At 43.5% G+C, this 24,047-nt stretch overlaps 1 protein-coding gene across 1 annotated transcript in view; it reads right to left on the bottom strand.

Moving 5' to 3' along the window:
- The window catches only part of SH3PXD2A (SH3 and PX domains 2A), a 236,847-nt gene that overhangs the window by 108,822 nt on the left and 103,978 nt on the right, over positions 1-24,047 (bottom strand). The window contains exon 5 of the mRNA XM_062496397.1: positions 20,921-21,012. Within this exon, the coding sequence (XP_062352381.1) occupies positions 20,921-21,012 (92 nt within the window). The remainder of the gene's footprint in view (positions 1-20,920; positions 21,013-24,047) is intronic.

The following is a 24,047-nucleotide window of genomic DNA, read 5'->3' as shown; positions in this document are numbered from 1 at the left end:
CCATGCTCCTGAGGATCAAGATCCACAGCATCAACACTTCCGCACCCAAATGGGTTGCAGCTGAGTGCCTGTCACTCCTTCTGCCAGCACACAGCATCCAGCATCAGGGACCTGGCATAAGCAATTCCCTAAATGTGTTTGCAGTCAGTAGTTACCTGAGGTTTTTGCTCCTATCTCAACACAGCCAGAAGTAACCCACATTTTAATCCTCAGCCTGAAACAACAGGGAAGGAAGAGAAAAATATCCATTTTTTGCAGCCAGGAGCACTCTCGCTCCAGCTACAAGCACATATTTTCTCCATTTCTTTCTTTTTAAGCAATTTTTCCAATGGTGCAACATTTGAGATGACACAAACTGGATACCTGAGTTTCAGTCTTGACAAAAATCAAATAAATAAAAAGTGATAAGAGTAGGTTTTGCAGTGTCAAATTCAGCTCTCCAGAGGCAAAGGACCAACTCAGATTACCAGTGCTTCCAGTCTTCCCCCCACTCTTCCCAGTCCAATCTCCATCTCTCAATGCTTCTGTGAAGCCTCTCCTATTTCAGTGCTATTTCCTTCCCCCCCAGCAAAGAGCAATTATTGATGGTACATCAGTCCTAATGGCCAACCCTAGTGGGGGCCTGCATGTCCACTGCAGAAACACAAACCTGTTTCTGCCCCAAACTTGCAATTGGAATAGCCAGACAGGACAGAGGCAAGGGAGCAGAAAGCCCAAGCTGAAGAAGGACAGTGCTGGCATCAAGCTCAGCTGTGAGTCCCTATCTCCCTTGGGTGAGAGGTGAAGGTGAAGCGATGGTCTAGAAGGACTGTCTGGAGCAGAAGGAGAACTGGCCCAGTGGAGGGAAGCCCAGAGCTGACCCAGGCTGCTCTCTCAAGGTCCAAAGGCCTTGGCTCAGCTGCTTTACAGCTGTTAGGGCTGGCTACAGTTTGGGTGTTTTTAATCTGCAGTTTCTTCCCTCAATCCAGTCAGGATGGAAGTGAGCAAACACGTGAAGCAAGAGGACCACAGCATGCTCCCAGTGAGCTTTTGGGACTATGGCACCAGAGGTGGCCTGGACCAGGTACCACTTTCACACCACTGTCCCTCAAACACCACTGTCTCTCAAACACAAGTCCTGCCCCTGTTCCTACCAGCTGGAGTCTGGCTGGCTCAGTCTGGCTGTTTCACATGTGATCTCCAGGATCACAGAGGAGCTTGGAGGCTTGGATGGACAGAGGATGGATCCTCTTTGCCATCTGTCTGAAGGAGAAATGCAGCTTTGACTCTTGGACAGAGTCTGCAGGTGATTCCTCACTCACAGTGACCCAGGTAACTTTTGCCCTGCTATTCATTCACTGATTCCTTAAAGCCTTGTCCCGAGTCCCACTGGCAATCAGAGCAGACCTTGCCACAGGCAGCAGCAGCAGCACAGAGGAAATACATACAAAGTCCAGTCCTTTTTATTAGACTTTCAGAAAGGGGAGAATTGCTACAAGCATCCTGTACTGAATCCAAGAAATTGCAACTCTCTGCTTCTTATTTCCACCACTGCAACCTTAGATCAAGTGGCATTTAGAAACCAACAGAACAGAGCTGAAGGTCCTTGCAACCTGCAAAGCTCAACCAAGAAACTCATCCCCAAATGCTGGCAGTGGCTGCCCCAGCTCCAATGATCCCCTTGGAGGCTCTTCTGCCTCTCAGCTAAGCACAGTAATACTGCATTACATTTATTCAGACCATATGTAATACACGCAAGAGCCCATAAAAGCTTAAACAGCACAATAAACATTTGGAAAAGCACAGTGACCAGATTTATGGGTCTGGATGCCTGCCAGCATGACCCACCAGAATCAGATCCTTAAGTTTTTGTATAAGTCCAAGACATACACACAACACAAACACAAATGTGCTGTTATCCTTGTAAAAAAAGATAAACAGCCCCCAAAGCCTATCCCCAGCACTGGAACATGATGGCCTTTCACTGCATCTGATTGGACTTCGTTTAAATCAAAGCCATAAAGAAGGTCTTGGCAAGGAGAAATAAATGTAGCACGACAAAACTTCACCTCAGAGCACACTGTAAAACTGACAAAGAGGGAAAGACAAAGAGATTTAGACACTTAATTTCCACTAAAGGGGAGATGAGTCTTGCTGTAGAAAAAGAGCTGTGCTTTGCCAAATTCCAAGAAATTTTTGTACAAAGTTTCCTGCACAGGGACAATGTGATACCTCCTGTGCCACCTACCAGTTTGGAGGAAGGGGGTGATTGCTCAGCAGAACAGAAGATGTGTGAAATGATGACAGATCCCAGGGTGTGCAAAACATTTTCACCCAAGGAACTGCAAAAACCTTGAGCTTTGAGTACAAATGACTTGGGGATAGTGAGAGCAAGGCACCAGTGGGATGTGGAAGTTTCTCTATTTACCAAGCTTAAGAACAGATGAAAGAGTTCCAGTTCCCTGGCTTCTTGGGCATTTTATGGCACTAGTTTTTTTTACCTCTTTTACATTTAATAACAGCTATGACTAAACACATTATTTTGAATACCTACAGCCCCTTCCAGTTCACAAAGATGCTTCACAAGCAGGATTTTAGCACAGTTGTGAGCATTCAGTGCTCAAAATAGAAACCAGGAGTCCTGGCTCCTTGTTTTGCACCCTCATCCAGGGCAGAACCCCATCCCCAGACTTAAAGCAAAAGGAAAGAGATAAAAGAACAGCACAAGATACTGCTTTTGAGAAACCTGCCTCATTTGTTATGATAAAGGAGAGCATTATGGACTAGCTGGCAGTACATGGAAGGAGTTGCCCACCTCCCACGCATAATTTCCCACAAAATGTTTTTACAAGTTTAAGATGAGCTGCTACATAAAATTATACAAAAGAAAGACTAAAACCTGATGACAGATTTACTCACATAAGGCTCAGGACGTGATGATGCCCTCGCTGTTAAAGGATCAGCTCAGAAGCACTGCTGTGCTTTGCACATAAACTGCAGAAAAAGGCTGTTTGTGTTTATCTGCTGCTCTGGGAGGTGGGTTGTACACTGAGAACAAAAGCCACATGCAAAGGCACATTCTCTCACCCACTGGCACGGCCACGCTCAAGGACAGCTTTGCTTAGGACAAGGTCTATCTGCAGCACCAGTGGCCACGGAGGATGGAGCAGGGGGGCTCTGGTCAGAATGCTGCAGGGTGCCAGATGCTAGGAAGGCCACACCTTTGGTAACCACAGAATTAGTGAGAAGGCACAGAGTAGTAAAGGGTCCTGCAGGAGGAAAAGATGTGTGGAAGCAAGGGCCACTTGGTATGGGGAAATGGAGTATGTGCCAAGGGAATGTATCCTAGTAGCTCCTGGGAGGGAGGAGTGGTAGTTAAAGGTCTGTGCAAGGTGGCTGTGCTCATGTTAGCCCACAGGACAACTTGCACAAGAGGAAGGGATGGGAAACACAGGACAGGCAGGGAGAGAATAAAGCCAGGGGAAGAGCAGTGCACTGTTGACATATCCCTCTTCCACCCCCTTGGGAAGGAAAGCTCTACTCAAGCTCCAAAGTATACGTCTGTCTGGGAGCTTGAATGGCTCCAGCTGAACCTCCTTGCACAAACAGGGGCTAGGGGTACCTCCAGCACAAGCTGCCAGCAGGAAGGGACACACAGGACAAGCAGTGGGGCAGGCAGCTGAAGCAGAGAACACCAAGGGACACCAGGGGACACCAAGGGCTGCTTCTGGACAAGGACGTGCAGATGGAGTAATCAAGCCAAGTGTCACAGTGAGCCAAGCCTGCAGCCCTACACTGACTGATTTCAAACAAAGTGTAAGCCCCTGAGCAATTTATCCTCTACAGCAGACTGTGCTCCCAGTTCTTACAGAGATCTGGTTGAGGAAGAAGAGGGAGACACAGGTAACCATCAGCCCTCCTGACTCCCTTTATACTCACACAATCCTTTCCAGAACTGCCATGGGGCAGCTGGGCACAAATGTAGGTTCCTCTTCTACATCACAGCTACAACCCACCCTGCTCTCTGTGCTGTGCTGGCATATGAAGAAGTGTGGACTGGTTGTTGTGTCAGTTCTACACAGGTATCTGCTGTTCATCTCAGGGGAGGGACTTCAGATCAGGCAATTCACCAGTTTGGGGAAGAAGACAACAGCATGAGGTTGATCTTAAGCTAAAGATCCCCCTTCACATGCTGATGAGCAGGGGGTGAGTGTGTTTTTTCTTGGAGGACTGTGAGATCAGTGATTGAAGTAGAGAATTCAAGGGCATCCTGAAGGCTAGTCCTCCTGTAACCTAGGGCAAACTAGTTCAATGTTTCTTTAGCACATTTTCCTGAAATATAGAATTTTGCAAAAATTGACATTGACACTGACCTGCTCCTGTAGATCCTGAAGTTATATATCAACAAGTCAAACTGCTGGCATGCTAGGGGTGTTTGCAGAGGCAAATGGCAGAAAGTACGCCAAAAGTCACAACATGAGGCTAAAATCCAGACCTTCTGGCTCCTGTTCTATCCTTGGTGATCTTTTAAAACCACTTTCATACTTTTGCTTCCCTAGTTCTAAAATAAAACCTGTATTTCACAGCCTAGTTGAGAGGGTTCATGTTTGGGCCATACCTTGAGGTGTACAGTGAGATAAGTCTATAGAAGGGCAATGCAGTACTATTGTCATTGTTAATACTGGATGATTTACATGATGCTTTCTTTTCAGTATTATTATTAGGAACAATCCCTGGGAAGATTTTTGGTTTCACTAAAAAAAGAAATAAGATAGATTATGGACAGCTAGGGACAAAAATAATCTGTTCCCATGTGATTTGTGCTATTTAAAGGGACATAATACCTATTCTTGAAAAGACCAGTTTCAGAAGACAAACAACTGACATTTGTCAGCATAAGGAAATTTGGAAAAACAGAACTAATGCCATTTTTCCATAAGCTTTAGCTGTGCCTGAGATGACCCACAGTGAGGCAGCAAGTGGGTGGAAGCATGCCCTGTGTGACAGAGCCCAGCCATTTCTTCTGTCAGAACACAAACAGGGAATGGTTTTTCTAACCATTTTTTGGGGGGAGGATCTTGGTTCCAAGCCAGGAGGTTGAAGGGTGAGCAGAGCAGCACAGGGCTGGGTGCACAGGGAGAGTATTCTGTACCACATTCCCACATTTCTGTTCACTGTCCCAGCTACAGTCAGGTGGGAAAAAAAGTGATGCTGTCTGTTCAGCCTGAATTCCAATTCCATACAATGGGCTGAGTTCTCTTCTGCTGTAATATCTGGTGGTTGGACAGAAGCCACTGAGCTAACAACATCTGTGCCTCACAATGAACAACAGTTGGAGGCTCCAAGAAACTGGCAGAGAGAGTGGGAATTTGCCCCAGACAGCACGAGATAAAGTGAGAAAGTCTTATTCCTCCTGCATTCCTTCTGCATCCTCCATGGCCATCTGCTGGGAAAGCTGTCTACTGGAATCCAGGGGTGCAAGGATTGGCTGAGGTGAGTGTGGGGATGGAGCTGAAGAATGTGAGCAGACTGAGCAGGGGGACACAGCTGTGAGTACATGGATTTCCCAGAAGGGGAACCAGAGCAGGATCACTTTTTGTTTGGACATAGGGCTCCTGACCCTTATGCAACTGCTGGGAAGCATTGATCTTGTCCTGGACTACAACCTGGAGGCAGTTTATAGATGTCCACAAAGTGGAAAATCCCAAGCCACAGACTCTAGAGTTAGTTTGTGTGCAGTTATATATTTGTGTTTTGCTGAGGGAGCAGTTAAAACTGCAGCAAAACCATTGGTAAAGACAGAAGACACATTCAGTTAGTGCTGGTGCTGCCCATACAGTTCTTGTCACTAACAACCAGTGGGAAATCATCAAGAGATGTCTCAGACACAGCATTCAATGGGAGATGCTCAGCACGTCATCCACTGCTGTCTCATTTTTTCTGAACATTTAAAACAAAACACTGGGGCAACTACAGAGAAAAAGGCTGAACACAGAAAAGTAAATTTGCTGTTCCTTGTCTATAATATTAATAGGCATATTATCTAATTTCCTTGGCTTACTGATCCAGCAACTCTAGTTACAAGACAGGATGGGATTTCCTTGAGGTCATTCCCCCAAACTGTGTGAGTTGTTATTTTCCTGGCTCACCCACAAACAGAATGGTTTGCTCTTCTGAAATACTAATGTCCAACTGTTGAAAGGTTTTGCCAATCAAAACATTGTGGCCTTACCCCATTTTAATAATCTAAGGCATCAATCTCCCCTTTCCTATTTGTTTGATGTGTTCTGCACCCTGCTGAAATATCCCCTCCAGACCGCCCTGAGCTCAGGCTCTGATTGAAGAGAGATGCCATGCATCAGGCCTGCAGCTTTCTCTCTGAAATGTTTAGCAGGGGATGGTGGTAAAATGTATTTATTTTCATGTATTGAGGAAAGACCATATATTCCAGCCCCTTTTTTTTCCATCACTCAGAGATGGGCCTGAGGCCAAAACGGTGCTGCTAAGCTTGTTTTCTATTTAAAACCTTCATTTTTATTAATAACCCTTTACAGCCTACACACCAGCACTGCGGGAGTTGCATTTCCGTGTTATGTCATCGTGAACCGTTATGTATTTAATTCCTGTACCCACAAACCCATATGGACATCATTAAACATGCACCATAGAGCATTAAAACTGTGTTCCATAAAGTGTGATTGAGAAAAAAAAAAAAGAGCTATGAAGTGGGGATTTCTTTTTTTTCTTCCTAAGGTCATGGGAAAATGGAGAAGTAGGGGAAAGAGAAAAGGTTCAGCAGTGCTGCAGGTTAGCTCACAGCTCTCCACGCCTGCAGACTGAACACCCAGCCTGCTTTATCCACCACAGAAGATTAATTACCCAGGAACTCCAGGCTGGTGATGATGAATTTCTGTTTGGCAGACCATAGAGACAACTGCTACAAAAGTTACAGTTTACAAAACAGCAAAAAACCTTGGCAATTTTCTTTCTGCCAAGTTAGTCTTCCATTACTTCTTTTCTCCTAAGACTTGCCTTTAGCAAGGCAAAAGAGCAGGTTTCCCCCATATTGCTGAGGGTCTGCTATCAGGGCCACTAACACATATGAGGGTGGCAAAGGGTTTGCTCCCAGTTTCTGTTCCAGCCCCAGAATGGCTCATCCTGGCTGTATGCTATGCAAACAGCTAATCCAGCAATGAGGCAACTTGTCTACCTTCTGTCATCCCTCTGTTATCTCATATGTGGTATTGGGGGTGAAAAGGTATGGGGAAGGGAGAAAGTGATAGAAAAAATACATCAGGGAGCAAACAGAATAAATTAACAGGGTACCAGTGGCACAAACAGAAGTAAGTGTGGCAATACTGAGGGAAATAGCACAGAACATATTGAAGAAAACAATATCCAAGGGATGTAAGGATAATGAAAAAAAGAAAACACAAAAAACCCCCAAAAAACAAACACACCAGAGACAGCTAAAAATGACACATGAAAAGATGTGCCAACATGAGCCAGAGAAGCTGACGCAGTCAGGGATAAAGCAGTCAGGTAAGAAAGCAAAGAGAAAGCAAGAGATAAGAACAAAGCACAATGTAAAAATGTCCTAGTAGAGATTTTGGTACATATGTAGAATAGGAGACAATAAGCAAATTGCCTACAACACACACTAGACACCTTGCAATGACCTAGTCCATTGTACCAGAATGAAGCCTGCCAAGCCATTTGATAGATGAATTCCCTCTGATCACAGAGCAAGTGATGGCTGAAGTGAACAGACCACAGTGAAAATGATATCTGACAGGATTTTACAGCTAGCACAGCCAAACAAAGGTGCTCTACATAGCCTTGTGCTTTTTGCCTTCTTTCAGAGAGCCTGCACTGCCTTATGGAGACCGTATTGATGTTTCATTGATTTTACAGCCTATGCAATTAAAAGGCCCCTCAAAGATAGAGATGAAGGTACATATCTAATTGCTTTAATACCCTTTTTAGTTGGGTTTTGCCATTTTTTAAATGAAAAGGTAGTAAAAGTAAATGCATAAAAGAAGCATCCAGGGCACACACAAATTATTTACTTGCTTATATCAAACTTCTAAAATATCAGACCAGTTAAGCCTTTCTGCTGTTTTGTGATATGTGTGTTAAGGAGTCTCCAAGAGTGGATGTTACCTACCCTAACCCTTGGAAAGCTGGTGACTTATTCCAGTTAAAGTTATGTTTGCCCCACTGCCTGTGTGCACATACTCCATACCTGCCCATCTCCAGGCAAGAAAGAAGAATTAACATGATTTTCAGAGGGGGATACTGATGAATGTATCTCCTCTGTATCCCAACCCTCTCCAGAATTTTTCATTCCCATCAAAGAAACATACTCATACATACACACACAAATAACCCTGGGTGCACGTGTGCTCCTGTTGAATTCAATACAGTTACTGTGTAGAAAACTACCCACGTGCATTAATGTCTGGGGGAGGAGGAGGAGGAGGCTGCTCTGGGAATGAGGCTGACAGCAAGTTTAATGTTATCTAAATGTTAGCTGCATTACTCTCAAGGTGAAATGTTTTTGACACGTGTCTCTGTTGGTCTGTGTCCTACTTCAGTCAAAATCAGGAATTTACTTTGATGTTTTGAAAATAAAGCCTTAAAAAAAGAAACAGACCTGACTGGCAAAACTATTTCTGGAAACTTGCAAAGGATCACCAGAGTCTAAGCTGTTAAATACGGGGTTTTTTTTGTCTATTTTGGGTAAGTCCTCTCTTAAACTGATCATCACATATTCTACTTACAAGGTTCCATGGCATGTGAGTATATCTGATCTGAATGAATCTGAAGTGGAGATAAGATGGGAGATTTTCTGAGCATACATTAGGATAGACAAAATCACGTCAGAAAGCAATGTTTGTTTGTTAAAGCCCAAAATTCTCTGTTTGCTGATATTAATTCAATCTTCTCTCAAACACTGCTTATTCTGCCAGAGATCAGGATGTATCAGGCAATAAACCTGGGCTCAGTAGTTTATATACCTGTCCACAAAAAAATTAAATAAATTAAATATAAACTACTTGTCAGGAATCTGCAAGCACAAAATTTTCTGATTTATGAGGATGCCAAATGATTGAGCCAAGTCTGTATTAAAAAAAAAAAAAAAAAGCCTTAAGAGAAAGCAGGCAAAAAGGAAGAAAAAAGTACTAATTATATAAATCACTGTAGACTGGCCTTCCATAAGAAGGGGAAAGGGACTGCTCTTATGATGCCTGTTTCATCCCTTGCCTAACAATCCAAAAGCACATAACTTTCAAAGAACTGCATTTTTTTCACATGCTGGAAGCACCACAAAGCATCCTTCATCAGCCTGGCATTTTGGCTGTTCTCCTTCTACAAATGCTAATGCTACATCTGGAAAAAGCAGCAATCCTCTCTCCTGCCTGAAAGCCTCCTTTTATCTCCTCTCTCCTCAGAACTCCTACTTCTTGCAACCACTCACTCTGACATACTACTTTATTGAAGGGCTTTCTGCTCATCTGCTGAACGTCTGCCTCTTATTAAAACCCCTGCTCACCTTTGGAGCTCTCTCACGGGTCACTCTGCCCTCCCTCAGCCAAGCATCTGTAACACAACCCTCTCCTCAACGCTCAGATGAGCGTGAGCACCGTAACACTGAACATCAACAGAAGCTTATTTATCAGGGCTGGCAAGAAAAGCATCTCATTAGCTGGGGTGGACTGTGCAGCTCGGCCACGGCGGCTCCTCCTCCCCCAGGGGATGACACCGATGCATCGGGAGCATCACTAACACTGCTAAGTGCGTCCCACAGAGTCCTGCTTTGTGCATTGAGACTGCGGCAAACAATGGGAGAGCTTTCCGCTGACCTCTCGCTGTGAGAGTTTTCAGCTGTTTGCAGCGTTTCTGCAGTACCCCGGCCCTTGGCTTCACTGCAGATACGCGTGGAGGTGAAGGAGCTAAGCCAGACCCAGCGAGATGCCTCAGCATCCAGGTCACCAGCTGCAGACTGCAGAGGTTATGTACAAGCTGAAGAACCTTGCCATTGGGACTACAGAAAGCGCTCAGTTCTCTCACCCACATGCCACCCAAATTTAGGAACTGTGTTGCTAAATTGTCCCATCTTGTAAGAAGAAACGTAGAACACTGGCAAGATGTACTGGTTCCCACTACAAGAGTAAAAGCTTCCCCAGTTACTCATTTTGCATTTGCCCTTATTTTCAGGGGTTGGTGACAGGCTTACACCCCACTTTCTGCTCCTGAATAGCTGAATAATTCTCCTCACTTGGGGGGAAATTCACAGCAAAATCCTTCCTGCTCCTCTTTTATTTCCCAAAGATTCCCAACGCCCCAACCAAGGCTTGCAGCAGGGCTTACACTTTAATGCATTCATGAGTTCTTTTCCTGCTTGCCAGTTGCTGGTGCAGGAGAAAGGGATCGTGCACATAGCTGACGCTCTCCCAGAGCTGCCTGCTGGAAGAGTTGAGGAATTCTGTAGGCAGCACTGGACACACCACAGAACTGCCAGGGGCAGATCAAGTCCTAACCCAGAGACCTTGGCACCACTGCAGAAGGGGTCACCTGAAAAGCTGTCTGCCAGGTGTCTCTGTACAGGTTTGTTCACTCCACAGACATCCTACTGTTCAGTAGGGCCAATGAAAACTATCTGATTTCAGGGATTTGGGACCACACTTCAACACAAACTGAGAGGACCATTCTTGGTTAAACGTTTTCATGAAAAGAAAGCTCCTCTTTTTAGTCAATTTAGAGGATAATCCACATCTCCACAAAACAGTGTGTTTTGAAATACGATTAATTTAATTTTAGCATCCTCAGGAACTGTGCAGCTTCCCTGGCAAGACAGGACAATGCTGGTGAAGTTCTAATCCTTAGGAAAAGGACAAGCAATCTATCCTATGGAGAGCAGCAGAGACGGCAGCCTTGCTAATTCACTAGTGCACCAGGAGAGCTTCAAGCCTCTGATGAACACTGTCCCTGGCATGAGTCACTCACACTTCACTCCCAGCACTCTTGGACGGGAAAGGAAAAGGTTTATCTTTTAGATATGGTGCCCCAGCTGTTCTAATTCTACAGCTGTTGCCATTGTTGCTGACTTCTCATAAAGCAAAATAGACTTTTTTGGTCCTCCACATTAAAGATTTTCTTTTTCTTTTATATTTTGAAGCACTAGCTATCTCAGGTTACTGGTGATTTTTTGTGGTGGCTCCCAAATGAACCTGAACTGCTCTGATTTTTCAAACCCACAAGACTGTAATTGAAAGCAAATGTAATCAGACATACATAATGTTTTGAGGTTCACCACAGTGCACTGCAGTCAGCATTACTAGTGACTATTAAAACTTCTTGGAGCTGGGAAGCAAATACAGCTTGCAAGAATCCAGCATTTATTAGATTATACTAAAGTATTGCAAAGCCACAGTCAATCCTCTATTCACTATATATCCAAGGTCTGTTTAAATGAACATCTTCCTGAGCTTAGGCCAACTGTTTCAAGAGATGAATAAGGAAACAAGGAAAGAATTCTACTTGTAACACAGCAAATTCTGAAACCCTTACATCACTGTCAATCTCAAATTGTCCATTACTGTCAGCAGGGTCATTCCAATCAAATTTTGGCATAACTGGAAAGAGGCCCAAAAACAAAGGGTATCTTTGAACCCAGACACACAGCTTAGCTGGAGATAAGCAGTAGCAAATCCCTCCCATAAAACTCCCAAACAAGATGCAAGCATTAAAAGAGGGGGTGGTGGTGTAATGGGGGGGGGGGGGGAGAGGGGGTGGTTAATTGAATTCCCACTGCCTCTTGAGTCTGCACTTAAAAGCAGGTCTAGGGTTATCTGTGAAATTTCAATTAAATCAAAAGCTTCGATAACATGATAAGTCATTCCAGAGTTTGGAGTCAAAACACATCGTTATTTGATCCTCTGCTTGTGTTTCTGGGAACAACATGCATGAAAGACAGTCAGCAGCAGACCAGTCAGGAAGATGGAAAGGGTGGAAATGAATCTACTAATAGATCACTGTGTCTCCTTCAGCCAGAGTCACTTGAGGTCTGGTATTTTTTTATATATACAGAGTCCAAAAGTCACCCCACTTCTCAAGAGACAGAAGACAGAGCAAAAGAGATCACCTCAGACACGTGCAGCACTCCAGGCGATGACTCCCTACTGTTACAAAAGTTGGGGTTTTTTCCCAGGCTTGCTATAAACAGGATTTTTACCTGCAATAGCACTGGGAGCTGAATACAAATCTCTGTGACAGAAACAGAACACTGAGGCCCGTGTATGTAATGGAATAGATTTCTGGCACAAATCTGATGGCCCAAGATAAACAGGTAAAGACAGGTACTCTGAAAAATAATAATATGATTCACCAAGCCAGAGCCAAAACCTAGATCTCATCTCAATAAAATACAGGAGAGGCAGCAGCACTCTAGAGAGACATGACTTGCTTTACTTGTTGTTCAGCACCCTTTGATTGCTAAGGCTTCCTCCTCTCTCTTCAGAGGCAACTGCTGGATGCAAAGGGCACTGCCAGAGACTCTCAGAGTCCTGTTACTGAGGAATGTCATCTCTACTTACCAGTGTTTAGACAGCAATGCTTCACCTTAAATAAATGTGAGATTTCAACTCTGCCTGGCTTGTGGTGGCTCACAGAATTAAAATACATTGTAAGCAACACCTTCCCTTCTCACATATAGAACAGCCTGATAAAACCCTATCAAATGTAATGAGATGCCTTACCTTGCCCCCTAACAGTTCAAAATCACACACAGGCTCACACTAGACATGTGTACATGAGACAAACACTCCTTTTATAACCAATGAGGCTACTGATCCTCAACAGCACAAAAAACAAAGGGACTCTCCAGACAAGCAATGTCAAAATTACACAGCAATCAACAATAGGAAGAGCACACCACTGAAAAATCCCATCTGATCCCAGGCACCACTGGGGCATAACTTACCACCCTGGCAGCAACCACCCCATTGAGCATGTCTGTCCCTAATGCCCTCCTCTTCAGAGTGAAAGATCTTCATTAAACCATAGTGTGACCATATCATAGACATAGCAATGACAGGCTGTGTTCTTCTCCATGATATAATCCTATCTGCAACGTAAACTGCCTATTCTTGCTTTCCAGAGATGTGACACACAGGGGACAAGACAGGCTATACTCAACTCTGTCATGTTATGAATAGAAAACCCCACCCCAGCTCCTCCTGCCTGGCAGGTGATGAGTCAATGGTGACAGTGTGCAATTAACCTGCCAGCAGGGGCTCAGCGCAGCAAGAAACACAGATAAGAAAAGGAAGTCCCCATTCCTCTCCTCAGTTCCAGGCTTATCCACAAAGAACATCAGGACCAGACACTTCTCTTCTGCATGGAGATAAATATCTCTTTTGTGTCTATCAGCACTGGCAATTCAACCCAATGGGCTGCAAACCAAGCATCACTTGCCTTTAAGCAGAGAACTCCAGCAGATCTGTGGCATTGAGCCAAACCCCTCTATAAGTGCCTGCTCAAGGATAACTGGTACCTCAAATCCTTCAGAACAACCTTGATAATCTCTGAATCCAGTTATTTTGGTTCTGATCCAATCCTGCCTCATTAGGCCAGGTTTCCCCCACTGCCATAAACTAATAAATTCACTGTTTTGACTTTCTAACTGGCTTTGCATCTAGGAGCACCAGCAGAACAAGCTTTCCTGACAGATTTTGGAAGTAATGTTTCTTCCAACACTGAGTGATGATTTCTTAAAACAAATTATTTTTGTAACTGGTCATTTCTAAAAGTGTATGGGAAAGTGTATGAAAAGGATGGGGTTTTTTCCTTACCAGAATTAAATCCTCTTAGCAAATCTCTGAAACAAAACTCTGCAATCATTCTGCAGGTAGAGGCAGGAGATGCAACAGGCCTTTCCAACATCACAAAAATAAATCAATGAGACAGTAAGGAGCAGATTTCCCAGTGCCCTGCATTAACCACTCAGCTTCTCCAGAAAGAAGAAATTTTATGGTTTAAATTAAACAGTAAGTGAACTATTACTTTCTAGTCTACAAAAAAGGCATTGGCAAATTATCAGCAGTGATGGCTGAAGGCAAAGCTCTTTAGGATATGAGAAAAATTACTGGACAGGACAAAAGCTCGTGCACCAATAGGTCTGGCATTTAGTTTTTCTAAAGGCAACATCTCTGCATTTCAAAACACCTCTCAGCCACTACTCTTCTACAGTGAAAGAAAAGAATTTTTTTTTAAATTTGTGCTCATAAACAGTGAACTTTAACTAGCACTGACACTCTCTGGTGTTTCACGCCAGCAAGGCAGTGCCCAGTGCTGCTGCTGGAGCTGCTGGGTGTTGGCAGGGCTCTAATCTCATAGTCATACTGATGAATTTCAAATAAGTCTGTTTATTTTTAATCCATCCTGTGCCCATGACAGCATCCCACTTTTAAACCCTGCAGCCTGCTTATAACCAATCCAGGCAAAAGCTATTTCTGTACATTTGGCTGCCAGTGCTGAGTGTCAGTACATTAAACTGTCTTTGCTCCTCTCAGCTCTATGTCCTTTCACAGTCAGGCCTAGAAGCATGAGCAACCCAAATGTGATACCCAAGGCAAGGGATAAAAGCTTGTGTTGCTCCAGCTGCCATTTTTCTATAGTTTTTTTTTTTTTTCTTCTGGTTGCTGAACCTATTTCATTTAGATGCTTTCTGTTTTTCCCCAGGATTTTGTATGATATTTATCTACATGTAATTTCTTTTTTCATTTTCTGAAAGAATAGCAAAAAAGATTCTAATCTTTTCTCAGGAAGGTTGAGTTATTTGCTGGTATCACCAGTGCTGCAGCCAGTAGCAAATTTCAATACCTTCCATTTGATACTCCAGTCCAAATCAGTTTATATGCTACAAACAAAAGGGAAAGTCCCATGTGAAACTAAAGAAGAGAAGGAGTAATCAATCTGTTACTTCCTTATTTCCAATCCTGCAGTGGTTTAGTTTATTTAAGATAAGTATCTCCATGTGAGACCTTCCAGAGATGAGGAGCACTGATGGGAGGCACTGCACACAGGGGGAACCACAGCCCCACCTGACAGTGGCCGTGTCCCAGGGACTGAGCTCCTGCTCTCTGGGTCCCAGGGGCACAACTGGGCATCAGCCACACTTGCCTCCTCTATTCCTGGGCTGCCTGACCTCTTAGCCACAGATTGTGACAGTCCCACACTGTGAGCAGGGTACTGTAAAGCACTTCTGAGATATAAAAGCTGAAGAAATATTTTTTCCACAAATTTAGGCGCTGAGGGCAAATATTTCTAATAAATACAGCCCTAAACCAAGCATATTTCAAAAAATAAACACAGGTGCTCTACTACACTGAGATGCTAAAAGAGCTGTGGTACCTAATTCCCACTAAAATCAGTGAGAGCTGGGTGACTAGAGTTAGGAGTAGCCAAGAAAGGCTCTTGGCAATAAGAGCCCTAACATATTATTGCATCCTTAGCGACTTAAAACTCAGTGAATAAACAATTCTTTGAGAATATTAAAGTTTTCTTCCCTTCAAGACTGTGGGTTTTAACTGCCTTATCCTGTCACAATTTTTAATCAGAACTTTTCCCACGCTGTTTTTCATAATTTACTTCCCAGGTGAAGAAAAATCAAATAAAAATAAAACCTCTATCTCTTCTGAATTGGCATTTCTTAGGGAAATTAATTTTCATTCTGCTTCTCTCAAGCGGAACGGATTTCCCAAATAAAATGTGTGCATTGAGCAGTTACAGTAACAGTGCCAAGTTTGGACTGTAATGCCAACTGTCACCAACTGGTGCTGACCACATTCCTAAATGATGTGGAAATTATCTGTACTGTAAGTCCTGTAAGAAAGGGCCATCAGAAAAAAAGAACACTAGCCTTCCTCATATCACATCTGCTCAAAGACTCAGCTGTCCAATGTATTGGGAAACACAATTCAAAAGCGATAAAATATAAATGAAATATAAGCAATGAAATATAAGGGATGAAATGTAAGAGAAAATATTTTCATAATATCAAACAAATCAGAATAAATACAGATATTTCACACATGAAAAGTTTTCCTCCTCTACCAATAGGTAATTGAATTGTTATTACAGGACAGATCTGGATAATTGTATTTATACAATTTCATGACATAATTTCATGTGCATAAACACAGTCATGCTTATGCATAGAAAACTGTGTATTAGGGAGCTGTACTTTAGCACCAATACACTCATAAACTAAAGCAGCTTCCTTAACATGGTCACTCCATTTCCCTGGATATTTCTGTTCAGTATCCTTATCAGGAATTTGTAACACACAGAGAACAAGAGGAGAACCCAGCTTCCATTTAACAGTGGCATCAGAGCATCCGAGTGTTACACCAAGACTTATTTGATAGAGATATGATCAGTAAAGCTCATGGCTACAGACCACAATAGAGCATTTCTGTTCTTTAGTAAAGGCACCTTCAGCATTAATGCCATTTTCTGCATGAACCCTCATAATATGTCATATACCTATAAGTCCCCTAGCTTATCTGGATTAGCATATTATTTGAAAATTGCTTTATGATTCTTACAGGAAAATTATTCTCAGATATTGAACACTGCTTTAAATTCAGCTAATAATATTATTAGTGGTGGTTTACAGAGAAATCTTGTTTGAGCCTGCATGTATTTCTGTAGGGAGAAGTATTAGAGAACTTGAATCCTTGGCTCTTGATCTGCTCTTTAGACTGGATCTAGACACAAAGAAAAAACAAACTCTCACAAGAGTGGTCTGGCTGTGATATTTTGAAACTCGCTGCAAAAAAGCCCTAAAACCAGAAAATCATATGCAATGTCTTAAGTGATTAATCCTACTTTTTGAGTATTTCTGTTATTTCTAGTAAAATAGAATCATTAAAAAAATTGGTTACTGAGATTTTGTTTGTTGACTGTGAGCCCTGGCCTGACCTCAGCCTTGAATTGAAATCCCCAGCAGAAATCTGAAATTAATCTACCTCTGGTTTAGCTACCAGTAATTATAATTATTACCAGAAGTATCCAGTAAATGAATGGTTTTCAGTGACATGGTGTTTACTTAGAACAATGGATAAATAAAAACACACTTCCTTTCTTACCTCACAATGTCTTTTCCCATGGCAGTGCAGGACCTGGCATGGTAAAGGACACAAGCCCAGCCATGTGCCTACAGACACAGGTTTAGTGTTTGCCCAAACACTAAAATGTCACATATTGGAAACTTAACCAGTTGAAAACTGCTCCTCCTGTACCAGGGCTGATGGTTTGAAGCTTGCTCTCCCTGTGGCTAATCCAGGGGGTGGAGGGAGAGCAGTCAAAGCAGCTGCCCTGGGCACACCTTCACTGGAGCTCCCAAACCTGCCTGGCACATCACTGTTCCCATGGCCCACCAGCTCCCTTGCAAAAGCCATGCTTTCACCATGTGAAATAGCCTGAGAATGCTCCCAGACCATTCCACACAGGAATTTAGTGTCCTCCTATGGCCTGTCCCATGCCACATGAAGGAAACCTGCTGTTGGGAGCTGTCTCCACCAGCAGGAGCAGGCTCAGAGGAGACTGTCAGCCAGTACAAATGCTGAGATTTCTTGAGACACCTCTCCAGTTCTCGGCCTGTGAGCTGCTGTACCCAGGAGAAGATTTAATGGGCTGGAAGAAATACCTTCTGCCTATTGTCACAGGACTCAAAAGCCTGGACCATCACCAAAACAGGAAACAGAAAACCTAAGCTGTGAATCCAACCAAACAAATTGGCCGGATTATTGCAGCATTGGGAAAGCCCAGCTTTCATTGCAGCTGGATTCTGTGTGCTCAGCACTGAGGGCAGTCGGGGCACGGCAGCAGTAGGAAATTACTCTGTAGGGAGCAGCCAGCGAGCCAAACACGGCACAACCCGGACAGGACTGCACAAAGAAGCAGGAAGGAGGCAAGGGTAGGGCACATGAAGGGTTGTAAGGAGGAGAAGAAGCCATCAACACATCTGTAAAAGTGCCTAAGGAGCTACCGGGGAACTCTGGTGTCTTTCAGGATAATAGGAGCAGAAGTGAAGACCTCAGCTTTGCGGCCAAATTAATGCAGCACTACATAGATTAGTGCACCATTGCAAGCCATGGCTCAGCAAATAAAGGCATGGACACTTCTCTGCACATCCCAGCTGCAAGGTAAACCAGACATTTTTGTGTCTTCTCCCTTGAAGTTTAAACTTCCACTTATTTCTCTCTGGAAGCACATGCTTAGCCACTGACACACAATAACTCAATGGACTCTCTGGGCTCAACAACCCAAATGCCCAAGGGACTAAGGTCACACTCCTGAAAATTAGTTAGTTAATTAAACCCTAGGTCAGGCTTTGTCTGCCTTTTCAAGCTGCTGCAGAAAAGCTGAGCAGGTCAACATGAAACTAAAGATCATCTCGTTGTGCAAGGCGACATGAAGGCAGCACAAGCTATTCTGTTCACCACCCCTTGGTGGCTGAGTCACTTGCTTATTGTTCTTTAACCCAGCAAACTGAATGTCAATGTCTATGCTGACAGATCAACATATAAACCAGCTCTGTGCTGAGCGCTAAAAGAAGCAGCTGAAGAAATAGATAAAATAATTAGGATAGTCTAGATGATGCCTCCAGGCTACAGTCCTACCTCCAGTGAGAGGAATGATGAACCACAAGGTCCAGGGAAGACTGAATTCACGGGGCTTGGGCGCCACTGGCTCACAGTTTCTGAGGGGCTTGACAGAGTAACAAAACAAGGGAATAAATTGGGATTTCTCTAGAATCATGCTCCTTCCTGCAGTGCCTGCTGAGGTTCAGAATCGCCCTGGAGGTGTCCTTCCCCCACACCCTACACAGTGGTCCAGTGAGCCTCAGATCTCCTCCCCTCCCCCTCAGTTCACAGAAGAAAAACACCGAGATGTTTCCGTTGGCTTTTACATCATCTTTTTGTAGAGTCTAATCTTCAGTTTCAACAATACATCTTTTGTGAAGCACTCCCAGCAGAAACCTTAGACACCTTCCCTAAGATCTGTTTGCTTACAGAAGACGAGGTAGGATTTGTTTAAACCCAGCTAGATTAATGTCTTGCAGACATTAGTGAAGTGAGATTTAATCAGGTTATTGCTCTACATTTTCCAGGGAAATAAATCACACTTATTACTAGGTTGGAATAGGATGCAAGGCTCAGGCTGAGAACATACACTCTTTTTCGCTTTTCCAGAGGGGAGGGAAGGCGTAAGTTGAAAATTCCTGCAAGGCTGTCAAATAGGCCCTCTACAACTTTGAGCAGGAATAAAGGACACAGGCCATAATGGTTAGTGTACATTTGGGGTGGACCTGGGTCCTAGTCCCCTGCCTTGCAGAGGTGCTGTAGGGTCTGCATCAGTACAGAAAGCAGACAGGAGTTTTGAGCAGACTCATAACATCCTCCACGAGAATTCCTCCATAACTCTCGGGACCTAACTCCTCTTCTGGGTGTCTGTTTCTGTCTGGCTTACAGGGATGTGTCTTTGCATCACAAATGGGGTGTTGTGGGATCAAGCAACCTTTGCAAACATACTTGCAGACCCTAAATAGAAACGGTGATAATCAGCAGGTCTCAAGAGTGTGACAGGCTTATTTTGTTGCAATGTTTTCTAAGTTTGCAATATGTGTTTAACAATGAACAAGCAACTATATTTATTCTTGCCAAACATTTTTCTAAAACAAGGCTAGATAGGAAATAAAAAAGCAGCTCTTTATCCAGACTTTTGATTTAAAACTGCTCTTTCCTTCATTCATGAAACCAAAAAAGACTTTGCTCTCAGCAATGCTAGCAGTATTTTCTGTAGTACACAGCTCTCAGAAATGCTAGCAGTATTCTCTGTAGTACACATGTTAATACATCTCCTTGTACAAACCCATGCATGTGCAAGAAATAAAGTCTGGGAAATCAAATTGCAAAGGTACTCCTCTCTTTTTTACCAGCATGGGAGCAGATAGCTGAAACCAATACAAATCTTTCTGCTAACTACAAGTTTTCAAGTGCTCAAAGCCCATAAGCTTTGCATCCATTTCCCCTTTATCCAGTGGACTGTGCAAACACAGGAGAAAGCAAATTACGGTAACACAGCAATCAAGCTTCAAATCATGCAACAAAGCAGCACAAAACACAATGGGACCAAGTCAAAATCTTATTGCAGACTACAATAAAAATATATCCTGTTTGGGATGAAAGAGAAAAGGAAATACCAGGCAAGGCAGCACTGCTGCTTGTAAATACCCTCCTGCTAATGCTTTCCCTGGATAAATTAGTCCTATGAACCCTAACTGCATCAGCATCAATCAGCCTGTCTGCTCCAAGGTAAAGGCTATGGTTCTGTCTCGTGTTTAATGAGAACTCTTTCCCTCCTCCTTTTCTTGGCTTCCTGCTAAGAAAGAATAGACTCTCCAGAGACAATTTTGGATCTGTACCACAATCTTGCTCCCTACTGATAACTAAGTATCTCTGGGCAGGAGTACATTTAAAGAAGCAGCTGGTAATTATGAGCCAAGTGCTTACTGGCAGGATTTCCCCCTGCTACTGAGCCAATGCTTTTTGGGAGCTAAATGACTCTTTGGTGATAACTATCAGGTAAAACCCACAAACCAGGGGAGGTTCCCTCATTAGAACCATGAGCAAGAAACAATGCAAAGGTGGGTGGAGGATGGCTGAAAATTGTGTCTGAGGGTTGCTTGACTTCCCTGTCCTCCACTCACCCAGAGTGGTTGTATATAACTGCTGGGCCTTTTCTAGGTAGTGCTTGAAAGCTACAAAATATATTCCCATGTCTACAGCAGTAATAAAAACAAATGACCTTTTCCTTCCAGATAATCAAAATATACTGAGCAGCACTGGAACACCATCACAACACTTACTCTTTTGGAGGGTTAAGGTCTTCTGGGCGAGCCTCGAAGAACCTGAAGACTTCATCACACTGTGAAATATGGGGAGGAAGCCGAACCAGTGCCTGCAAAACAAAAAGTGAGAAGCATTTAGACATAAGCCAAGTTTGAAACATGGCCTCAAACATCTAAACTACCAGGCAAAAGGAGGCAAAACAGTCCTAGCAGGGGGAAAGGAATACTGAAGAACAGCATCATGCCTGGCTACTTACCTGAGAAGAAAGGAAACAGCAAGCCTTGACTGCAAATGTCAGGTAGGAAGCAATGAATTCAGATAACAAACAGTTCTCACAATCAGCCAATGTAATTTATTTTGCCATGTGCCCAAGAGCAGAATTTGATCCATAAGTGCAAAACCATGACACTGCACAGATAGGTGCTCTGTGGCTGGGACAGTCTGTGACATGGGCTTGTACATCACCTCAAACACTGAGGTTAGGGCTTACGGGCCTCATGTCAATGCACACAGATTCAACACCCACTCAGACAACAGATTAATGTGCTCCATAAAGCTTTACATTAAACACTGTCCACATAAAAAGCAGAGCTTGCTAAAAAAAAAAAAAAGAAACATAACCAAACCAAACAACAATTTGCTCCTAAATTAACAGAAAAAGAAGTTTGATTAAGCATCTGAAAAAAACAAATCAAGCCCAACCAAAACAGAGAGGCTTTTTCTGCATGAAGAAGGTTGCACAGCACATCCTGGCTAACAATGTCTGTGCACTCACTTTGGCAGAGAGACATAGCACTTGTCACATTCACCAATAGCTAAGCACAGTCTGGGCATCAACCACATTATGTTGAAGTGTACTGGAAAACAAGACCTAAAACAAGACAAGTACACAAGGCAGAAACATGCTATGAATTTACTGTTCAGAATCTAGAGCTTTATGGTGCCAAAAGAAGTCAAAGAACTGTCCCCAGCCCGCAGAGATGGGGTGGCAGCTCTCAGTGTCATGACTCTGAGACTGCCTCCAGAAATGACAAGTAGGAGAGGAAAAGGGGCTGGACTTCACCTCCTCCTGCGCAAAGTTATGCTGAAAATAGGCCACAGGTTAAATATAGACCAAGCTTCTTAGAGTTGCTGTAAACCTGTTTGACAAAATGGGATTGTCTGGATCTTCTCCTAGTTCAAAGTAGGACAAACAATCTTGAAAGATGGATGAAAAACTGCACCAGAACTAAATGAAGATGCATTAGGGTGAACAGGTTATATTAACCATGAGACATCTGACTGATCTTGGTCAGACACACCAGAAGCAAAGCACAACCAAAGCACAACCAAAGCACAAAGGCGGGACAGAGAAGTTGCTTACCATCACAGATGTTTTTAACCAGGCTTTAGAGGTGGCCAGATTTGTTTCCAAGACCACATCTGCTTGGGAATGTGAAGGAAAAGAGTTGGAAAAATCCTGCTATGAAACTGCAGGTCTCCTGTATTAGATGATGGGGTCTTGTTTTGAGGTGTTCAGAAATTCAAAGTCAAATGCTTCCACACCTAAAGCTCTCCTTTGTGAAGGGATGTTATAAGAACATTAAGAAAAATCCATTTGGTATCACTAGGCCTGTGAAAAATGAGGCTCTGGCCTTTAATCATGTGGAATTGCCCTATAGAGCTGTAAAAGATGCCTTGCAAAAAGGAAACAGCATCAGATGAAGAAGCTGTGCAACAGCTTGGTGGGTCCAGGTGCCAGGGTAAGCACCACTGGCTGCTGCACTAAGGCAGGATGAAACTGAACAGCTGGAAAACTCAAGCACTTTTTTGGGAACAACGGATGCCCTGGTCTCCACCTCTGTTTGTTCAAACTTGTCTAAAAGTGTAACAAAGGTGTGAGCTCTGTCTTTATTCCTACTGTACATAAATACATGCATCCAGCTGGCAAACCAGGAATAACACTGGGAGTCAGGAAGTGCCCAGGAATAGTAATGACCACAGCATGTTGAAAGAGAAATGCCTCACCAGCACATAACATAAACAACATTTATTCATCTGCACCCCAGCAAGAGACAGCAAAGCAATGCTGTCTAACCAACAGTGGATGGAGCTGATAATTAGCTCTGGCTCTACTACTCACACCCTTTTTGGTTAGGGCGGGTTACTTAACCTCTTTTCATCAAATTCAGCTGGGATATATCTTCAGTTACTCCCTTGCAATGGTGAGCAATAACACTTACCTAATCTGCAGAAAGGTTAGGCGGCTCAGATATTCAATATCTACAGTGTGTTTTGGAGTCCCAAAGGGCTCAATCTTGCACAGTCAATGGGGCAAGAGCAAGCACCGCGAACGATACGTATCATTACTAGAGAAACACAAACACCCCAGTCACACCCATTGCAGGGGGTCTCGGACATCAGATGCCTTCTCAAAGAGTCACCACTTCCCTACAGGTGCTCACCCTTCCCAAGAACCAGGCTCCAGATGTCAATACTGAGCTGGAGCACAGAGTGGGTTTTCAGTGATGGAGGAATGCAAAGCTGCTGAGGAGATTTTTGTTTCTAAATCAAGGGAAGCTTTGGGAAATCTGAACGCCCTGAATCAGTGTTTGGCTGCCTGGAAATCCCCAGAAGTACTGTGGTGCTGAGAGCTCAAGGGGGATAACTGAAAAGAACCTCTCTGACTCCAGGCTTTTGCAGGGAGTGGATAAAAATCAGCCAGTCATTTCCACACCCAGCCATCCACCTTCCCACCCTGGGGCAGGGTTGGCTCTTCTGCTTCTGAATCATCTCCCAACATGCTGCAAGTTCCAGCCTTATGCACAGAGACAGACTGAAATCCACCCCATAGTAACTTGCCATTGCATGTTTTTTGGGAAGCTCAGGTGTTAAGTGCAACCAGTCAATTTTTACATTTTTTCATCTTTTTTTTTAAGGAGCAAGACTCAAATAAGCGCTAAGTGCAACCACGGGTATAAAACCAATCAGGATCTTTCTATTAAATTTTGAAGAGTTTAGTGAGACAAATGTCTCTTCAGCAAATATACAACATTTATCATGAACAAGGCCAACACGATTCCGGTGAGCAAACAAAAAGTGCACTGAGGAGATGAGGAACACCACTGCCCCTCTGCAAAGGGAAAATGCAAGCTTGTGGCATTT

Source organism: Cinclus cinclus, chromosome 7, assembly GCF_963662255.1.
Source record: "Cinclus cinclus chromosome 7, bCinCin1.1, whole genome shotgun sequence".
Classification (NCBI taxonomy): Eukaryota; Metazoa; Chordata; class Aves; order Passeriformes; family Cinclidae; genus Cinclus; species Cinclus cinclus.
Note: the sequence above shows the minus strand (reverse complement) of the source record. Positions and strands in the feature narration are given on the sequence as shown.